The sequence below is a fragment of the Scophthalmus maximus genome, chromosome 15 (genome assembly GCF_022379125.1).
Source record: "Scophthalmus maximus strain ysfricsl-2021 chromosome 15, ASM2237912v1, whole genome shotgun sequence".
Lineage (NCBI taxonomy): Eukaryota > Metazoa > Chordata > Actinopteri > Pleuronectiformes > Scophthalmidae > Scophthalmus > Scophthalmus maximus.
This window is the reverse complement of record NC_061529.1, coordinates 11,040,001-11,049,047: the sequence shown is the minus strand read 5'-3', so window position 1 is coordinate 11,049,047 and position 9,047 is coordinate 11,040,001. Positions and strand designations below refer to the sequence as shown.

Genomic DNA, 9,047 nt, shown 5'->3' with positions numbered 1-9,047 from the left:
TTTAGGTTTATTAGCAATCCCTGTCCACTTTTACTGACAGTATATTTGGTTACTTGTACAGGTGTATTACATGTGTAATAATAGATCGATTTTGTTGAATTACATGGAATAAAGATGAAGAGACTGCAGAGACACGATGAAACTAAGTTTACACATTATTTAGATGGCACATTGGACAGATTCATACATGCTTTTTACTGCCCTTTTCTGTCACATTCATACACTGTCGGAAGAGCAGTTAGAGGTTAGGACACATCAGCATACGGAAGTGGGTATCAAATCACCGACCTTCTGATTAGCGGACAACTCTCTCTACCTCCTGAACCACAGCTGCTGTGCAATCATACTAAAATATGGTGCAGCAAATTGTCCTGGTGGATATCTACAAAAGGACCACTTAAACAAAAAGCCCTGTTTATTTGCATAGATGACAATTTATTTGATACCAATTTAAGTGGTAAAAGCTAAGTGGTGTTTTAGAGGTTTTTTTCTATTGCATCCCATCATAAATTTTCTAAATGGCTTTTTCTCAATTATATTTTCTTTGATTTGATCTCACAACAAAGAGCATCTGACGTGCTGCTTATATTTTTAGAAACCTTAACCTCCCTTTTTAGATCTGTTTACAGAGAATAAAGTATATTTATTGGTGGTGGATAGTTGGGCTTTTTTATTCACTGTCTATGGAGTTGCTGCAGTCTAAATAATTATAATAAGGAGAGACTGCTTGTCGATTATCACATGCGGGAAGCACAAATGTTGTTGCAACTACTAATGGGAGCATGAAATTATCCAAAGGCATTACATTGTACACGAATCACAAACTTCTACTTATGCATTCTGCTATTCTCATGTGTGATTGTGTTGTGAACACCCTTTATGAAAATGTAAATGCAAGCAGTCATAATGAAGCCTTCACATGCAAATATCAGTGGCCTTGACTTAGTCATCACCGGTAGGTGCGTGCTGTGTGTACAAATTCAGGAGAGACGATGGTCCTCTTTCAGTCTGAGGATGTATTGCTCTGAACTCTTTGCATTCATGCATGAGACTTATGAAACAAGTATCATATTTGACCAAAAACAAAGCAAGCAAAAAATGAGAAACATTCTGGAAAAATCTTTTGGGGCATTTTGAGCTGAAGAAAACCGTTCACAGGCTTTAACTTGCCTTTGAATAGCATTGCTTTTTTTCTCTAGACTCACAAAGGTTCACAGCTAAAATTTCTTCTGAATAAATGAGAATGCATTCAGCCTCAGATATCAGGTAAATACATTTTTTTTTTTATATTTCTTACAACATAAGCTCAAAATATAGTTCCATAAGTGCTTTTTCTTTAAATTCAACAGAAAAAAACCCTTTGTTAAAAAGAGAGGAGGATGGTGTAAAATTGGAATGAGTCCGTACAGGTGTGTAATGTAATTGTGACTCATCAGGGCTCTCAACTGAAACACACACTACTCTCAGCACAACCAGTGGATGTCTTTACATGACTAAGGAAAATCCAATTTGAGGCCATTTCTTCACCTTTCCACACAGTTCTGGCACATAATCCTTGGTTGAAGAGGGTTTTGGTCAGAAAATAAGTTTTACTCTTTGTTAGCCTCTACGTGCACAGCAGTAAATGTCTGTTATCCTTAATTTGGAGCAATTTTATCTGCTTTAACTGCTTGTTTTATCAGTGTAATGGTTCCATACATTCTATGTCTTTCCAATACCTTTTGGCGTGTTCAAAATATGTTCAATTCAGCTGATATTTTTGGATATATAAGGTTGGTTGAACCAATTTGCAGAAGATTTACATATCAGTTTATCCGTGATTTACATTTTAAGCTATTTCATCTGTCTACCCATTACTTCTACAAATTTGTAAATAATGACTATTGAATAGTTGTTTATCCAAATAATATTCTTGACTATTTCAACAGATTACCAGTATCAATCAGTTTCAGCTTCAAATGGTTAACAATGTCAAGCCTTTATCCATTCATTTTTAGCTATTTCAACCATTTATCTATTACATTTAGCAAATTATTAAGAGTTTATCCTACTTGCTAATTTCAAGTATACCAGAAGGCATCAATTAGACAAACCTAATTTAACAATGTCAACTGTTTATCCATCACTTTTTGCTTAATATTCAAACAGTTGATCCTTTTAGCAAAGTATTTCACCTTTTTATCCATTACTTTTTGCCAATATTCCAACCCCTTGTGTGTTACACCTGGTTGGCATCATAGATCCTGTACTGGCCGTCATTGCAGAAAACATGACACATTCACAGACACACATTCACAGCACAATCATTGAGCATGCACTGCAGGCACATAATCCCACTATACTGAATACTCTTCAGATGCAGCTGATCCCTCTCTTATCCCACAACATGCTTATGCTTGCCGTTACAGATGCAAATTGACCTGCTCATGTCATAGAAAGCCACATAACTTGATTGAGTAGTGTCAGAGGCCTCATGCATATTCATCAGAGGCCTGATTGTAGAAGTTCGATGATCTACGTCTCCTCATGTCTGCCTTCAAGATGGTCACAATCTTGTCTTCATTGTCATGATCATGGCAGGTCACCTGATAAATGGGATTGTAATCATTTCATGTGTGAGGAGTTGAGGTAGGCTACAAACAAAAGGGAATGGCTTGATGCAATAAAAATCTGTGATATTGATTCATGTAGATAAAACACAATGATTAACATAATTCCTGAATGAAAAAAAATTGTTATAGTCAGTACAAGGAAAACCTGATTTCTGATTGTGGCGTAACCACAGACGATGAGAATGTACCTAACTGAGGGAGACTTATTGGCTACACCAATCTGCAACAACATCACAATCAACAACCAGTATTAATGTTGTGGCATGTGCGGTTTCTATGCTGTGAAGATTGATCGACTGAATCGATTCAGTCAAGATTACACAAGGACTTGTTAAACCTTCTTGAGTTTGTAATGTGATTGAGCTTTCGGCCTCAAGAATCCAAAAAGCCTGTAGTCAATTAATATTGACCACACCTGTCAATATTGTCTTTAAAATATAGTTTCTCTACCTATTTTGTCAGGCAATTGTGCTCATACAATATTTAACATATCGATATTAGGATTATTCAACAAAACCCCTTGAAACACCTCTCAGGGATGTGATCACTGTATTTGATAAATCCAGATCAGATAGCCTATACAAATGTTGGAAGAGAGGGCCACCATGTGGCAACAACAATTACTACAGCTGTCAACCGGAGTGTTTGCCAATTTAACTAAACGTAAGAAATCTCTCAAACACATGTTCAAACTCATATATTATTTATTACAATTAAATATTTTTCTTATATTACAGAGGTCCATTTGAAACCATACAAATAATCTGTGTTGTGATTAATATTTCCAAGATATTTCTAAAAACGCCATGCAAAGAATACGAACATAAATTCACATAAGAACCAAAGTTTAGATTTTTGTACACCTGGGAATGAAGTTAAATTCATGTCACAATACCTTCCTCTGTCTCTCTCTATCTTTCTCATTTTGGTGCAAACATTTCTTTGTGGTGATTCAAGATCAGAGCAGGATCATCTGACAAAAATGAAAGGCATTCGTAAGGTGAATAAAAACAACAGCAACCGCTCGTGCTTCTCTTCATGGAAAACGCTTGGAATATATACGGGTTAATTGGAACAGGCACAGAGGACCAGCTAAGACATAAGTATCACACATCTTGATTAAACAGAATTAGTTTGCTGAATGATTCCCGAGGCCATCATACACTGATCAGCAGATGGACACAGTTTTGACTTTGTCAAGGCAAAAGCTTTAAATCACTGTTAAGCGGTGGTTCAGAATTAACTCTCCAACTCTCCCTCTTTAAAACCAGCCCATGGATATACACTGATCTGCCACAACATTAACACCAGCTACTAGTGTTAATGTTGTCACACCAGTTTCTGGTGTTAATGTTGTGGCCCAGTGGTCTGTTGTGGTTTCTAATACTGAACCAGGAACACCCAGTGGGCCTTGAAACAGAAATAAAACCAAATGTAGTTTACCCAATTCTGCCTTGTAGTATTGTGCTGTGTGGCTTTACTCTACCCATCAAACTTCAATATTCAATAAAATGCGTCGATCCGTGGAGAGGACTTTCTACCTTTTTAAAAAAACAGGCCGATAACCTTTGGTTTACTGAGAAAAGGCGAATAGAAATGGCAGGGTCTGTTCTCTCCAATTAAGCCTACTGAATTGAATTAACCAATATGAATTTATTAATCCAACGAGACTTGTTTGAAAGTCAGATATTAATCCATTGAGTAATTACAGTGGATGATATTTTTTATAAATTACAAAAAAAAAATCAACATCACTCTGTCATCACATGTAGTGTGCCACCGACCACAAAGCTCTGCGAAAGAGTTTCTTTAGCAATATTTTGGCAAACACTGGACTGTTTGGAATATGAGCATCCAGATGGACAGTTAATCTGGATTATGGTGAAGAATTAATTTGAGGATTCTCTTTGGACTTTTTGTTCCAAACTGAGGAGAATTCATAGCGACTGTAACAAACCAAGCTGACCACAGATTCGGACATTTGAGAAAGATAAAAACGACATACTTACAGGAAATGTTTTGACATTCAGTGAAAAAAAACTCCACCTTGTTGGAGAGAGTAAGATGAAAAGACCAAGACTGCTCTGATGTCTGTATGAAGCTACAGCCACACATTTTTCAAAATGTCAAACTACTCTTTTTACAGTGACCTAATCTTCTGTTCAATACAAAAGGTCCACTTCAGCTTAAATAAAGCATGTGTAGACAAAGTCAAAACAAAAGATTTTCAGTTTTTACGTTACTGATCATATGTATGAGATGGACCGGAGATGCATACTGAGCATCTAGGAATCAAGATCAGCACACTAATATGTTTCATAATCCCCAGGCTGAGATTGGTACACGTTTCTACATGAAAGGCTGGGAATGTTCTATAAGGCAGCAAGATCAAGGGCACAGGCTAATGGCAAGGTACGTTCAAATCATTTCAGCATTGAGCAATTAAAGGTGAGGAGGCAAAGCTTCATCATCTGAGGAGACGTGACGGGAGACTGACAGGAAGCTGGGAGGGGCCAACGTACGTTTTGGTCCTGCGAGTTAAGCATCTGGTCACATGTTAACAGGTGTCCTTCAAACTGTATCTGATATCCTTCCAAATACTCCAGGTGTGTCCTTAAAATCTACCTGAACAACTTTAACATCTCAACACAACACTTTTCAGGCTCCTATTGGGAAAGCAAGCGCAACCAGTCACAGAGACACTATTGCGAATGACACACGCTTTTCATCGTAGACAGTGCAGCTAATGAGGAGACAGCTTTGACCTGCGTTCTAGCCAGGAATGAAAGCCATTCATCTAATACTCTATCCTTTAAAATTATCTTTCGAAAATAAATTATATTTTCTCAGTACAGAAATAAATACACATCTTCTCTCAAACATAGGAATGAATAATTATCAGAGATCTAAATGCTACACTGAATACATTACTCAGCATCTCATCAGTGAAGAAACAAGAATATAGGTGACTAACTGTTGCCGTCTGCCGGATGCAAACACTCATCCAGACATATAAATGCAAATATACAGTTAGCTGACACCAGGGTCAAATCACACCTCTAGCAAACAGCTTTAAGAAAGTAAAATATTCCTCAGCATTGGCATAACAAATATCCCCTAAATGCTCGGCTCGTTGGACGACATCTCACTACAAAACCAAACTAACTCAACCGTGCACATCTGTACTACAGTTCGAAAATCACCACCGAGATGAATTTCCAGAATTACAGATATGTCATAAAAACTTTAATCGTCTAAGAAACTCACTGCGGATGTGGGGAAAAACATGTCACCGTCTGCTGTGCACAAAACTGATCAGTGAGTGTATTTGATCAAATCATCTGATCAAGACCTTTCTTCACATCTGTGTTCAGAGTTGACTACATAGACCTACGAGTCAATCAAACTTACATGAAAATGGAAATGTAAAATAATAGATTTTTTTTTTTAAATGTGGGAAATATGCTTATTTGCTTTCTCGCTAAGATTTACGCCTGTGTGGTGAATATGTAGCCAGAGCCAACAGCCAGTTAACTCAGTTTAGACCAGAGACTGGAAATAAGGGGAAACAGCTACAGTAGCGTGGCTCTTATCCAAACCAGAATGATGAATGTGATCAAGTCACTCAGAAATCTTCTTTATCTGTAGCGTGTCACTGATACTTTGTGTGTCTCATATCTGCAGGCTGACAGTAACATTTTTCACATATAATATCAACATCTCCTTATATATATATATATATATATCAAATGTCACATTTCTAAGAGCTACAGTAGCATTTTCTACAGCAGAGTACATTCCAGGTTCTTCACATAGCTGCTACGACACCAGAGAGCCATGTATGATAAAGCCCAAATACACTGCCATAATAACTCTTATACAATACTGTATGTCAGACCATTACTCTTACTAAATAAATGCGTGGCGTGTTGAGTATGAACAAGAGATTTCAAATAAAAATAAGCTCATGTCTCCTTCATCCTAAACTTCCAGTTCCTCTCTCACAGAGGCAGCAGGTAGGTTTGTAGCTAATTAACGTGGTGGAGGATGAAACCAGAGTAACATTAGCTCACGTCCCATAGCATAATATGCCATGCCCATCAGATGCTACTGCAGGTTCTTCAGCAGGCGCCCATAGCGGAAGTCATAGACGTGTCGACTGAAAAACACCAGCTCGGGGTCGATGTCATCGGGCACACAGTGGTGGGTGGGCATGGCGTTGCCAACAATGGGTGGCACCACGAGGGAGGCGGCACTGTCACGTACACCTTCCCTGCGGCGTTTTACCAAGGCACAAAATCTGGACACAGCACACAGGAGAGGACATGGAGCTCAATCAGGTTAAATAATCATTCACAAAAGCAATAATAATGGGGTTTTTTTGTAGCTTCAAACTGTCTGAGAACTAAGAAAACCAGCCCGGGGATTTAAAAGAGCTTCACAAAGAATCACTGTAGAACTTTCTCAGGAGGGCTTGTAATCTTTCAAAAGCAATTTGTTTAATGCAAAAGAAATGTGCTAAAAAGAAAAATGCTTAAGTCACAACGTGTAGAAATGATCTCTTTCTTACCGACAATACTGAGCCAATGTTAGGACATAGCATTTGTCTTCAATACAGGCCACGCTGTTTACATCCTGGTGACGAGACGCAAAGATCTCATTCTAGGGAAAGAGAGAAGTGTTTTATTCATGTGTTCGCTAAAAAACAAAAAGGTGTCATTAGGTAATATTTGAAGCTCAACAGCTGGTACAGGCACAGTAACCCCTTGATTGAGTCGGACCCTCAAAAGACAAGATCTGTCTGTGTTATACACAAACACTCGTGTCTAACCTTTTTTCACAATTCACGGGAGAAAGATGTTTCACATCTACCTCTGATGAAATGAGCCCTGGTACTGTCCACACACTGCTGCTCACAAGTGTTTGTTATGTGCAGTTAGTGCCGCTGGGACATGACAGACTCTTTCTGGGTCATTGTTTCTAGAGATTGAATAGAAAAGCAATTTGTTCCTTTTGGAAGATTACTGACGACAGGAAAGGAAGCTGTTCCTCAACATTTGTGTCTGCCTGAGTGTTTTATATTACAGTTTTGGAATCAGTGACAAAATCTCAAAAGTCTTTTCTTGAATCCCGATTTGGTCTTTTTGATGCACATTTATAATAGATAGATGCTCAAAGGGTATTAAAACACTTAAATATGTCATTTTAGGGAAAGTTGCAAAGTAAACCTTATATCCAATAAAAATTAGTGAGTCTGGATGCAAGACAAATGGTCAAGATCAATGTGAAAAACACATCAGAGAGGCCATTCATTTTCTTACACTCGAATGAAATCCTTGGACCTTGTGACTCCAAAAAGTCCAAAATCCCAAAGTCCTGAATCCATTTCTTCTTAGTACATAATTCAATCTTGAGTAAAGGGAAAGTAATTTGGGGAAGTTTTTTTTTTTTAAATCAAATGTTACTCAAAAAGGTAACCGGGCAAATCAGATGGTGTGTTCCACAGAACCATCTGGGACGGCTTTTATGGAAAATGTTTGGAAAAGGGGCAGGCGCTTGGCAGGTGATTGGATGAGCCATCTGTCTATCACCATCCATCACGATTGTCGACGACAGTCAGGAGAAGAGCAAAAGCATCCTTTCCTTTGAGAAAAGCCTCAAATGCTGTTCTTTGCTCTTCTTTCAATGAGGAAGTTCTCCCCAGGACGCTGATTGGTCCGAACCACTGTGGTTTGGCCACAAGTGAATAGCATGGAGCCTGGCAAGATGGATTCTCGAAAGCCAGCTGCCTTTGCAATGTCATCAAAAAGGAATAAATGGAGCATTTTTGTGGACATTTTTCAGCTGCAGATTAATATATATTTGCTGCTATAAATGTTTACCTCAGCAGGACAGTATATACTTTACCTCTGATCATATTTCAGGACAGATGCAGATGTGGACAGCGTAAACACATGTGCTTCTATGCGTCAAATCGAGGTATGTGCACACAGACATGTTTCACACGTGCACACTCAAAAACGTGGTGGCTACTGTAACTCCAGACAGTAATAATTTAATTTTGTTATTTTCACCTGAGGGAGTTATAAGCTTAGATGTTGTGCATGAATATTCTAGACATGCTAACATGCAGTTCAATGCACCGTGACTTGCACTAAGATTTACATATAATTTGTCCACTTTTTGACAGAAGCTACATGATTTTAATAAGCATCTGCTCAATACTCACAAAACCATCTTTTTTTTCTGTAGCCGTGATATGAAAGGATTTGCTTCTCACCTCACAATGTGTGCTGGGGTTGCGTCCCCCCTGTGTGTGTTCTGGACGGTAGTACCAAAACAAACTCATCATCAGCTCTCCTGAGGAATATAAACACACTGTTCACGTCAACGCCGAAGGCAGTAATTACTGCATTACTTCAGCTTCTCTTGTGG

At 38.3% G+C, this 9,047-nt stretch overlaps 1 protein-coding gene across 3 annotated transcripts in view; it reads right to left on the bottom strand.

Annotated features, from left to right (window-relative positions):
- Positions 1-3,298: 3,298 nt before the first annotated feature.
- The window catches only part of bahd1 (bromo adjacent homology domain containing 1), a 26,913-nt gene continuing 21,164 nt past the window's right edge, over positions 3,299-9,047 (bottom strand). For all 3 annotated transcript variants that reach the window (XM_035611286.2, XM_035611288.2, XM_035611287.2), the window contains exons 5-7: positions 8,893-8,972; positions 7,183-7,274; positions 3,299-6,912 (exon numbers count right to left, since the gene is read on the bottom strand). In XM_035611286.2, the coding sequence (XP_035467179.2) occupies positions 6,720-6,912; positions 7,183-7,274; positions 8,893-8,972 (365 nt within the window). In that variant the 3' untranslated portion in view covers positions 3,299-6,719. The remainder of the gene's footprint in view (positions 6,913-7,182; positions 7,275-8,892; positions 8,973-9,047) is intronic.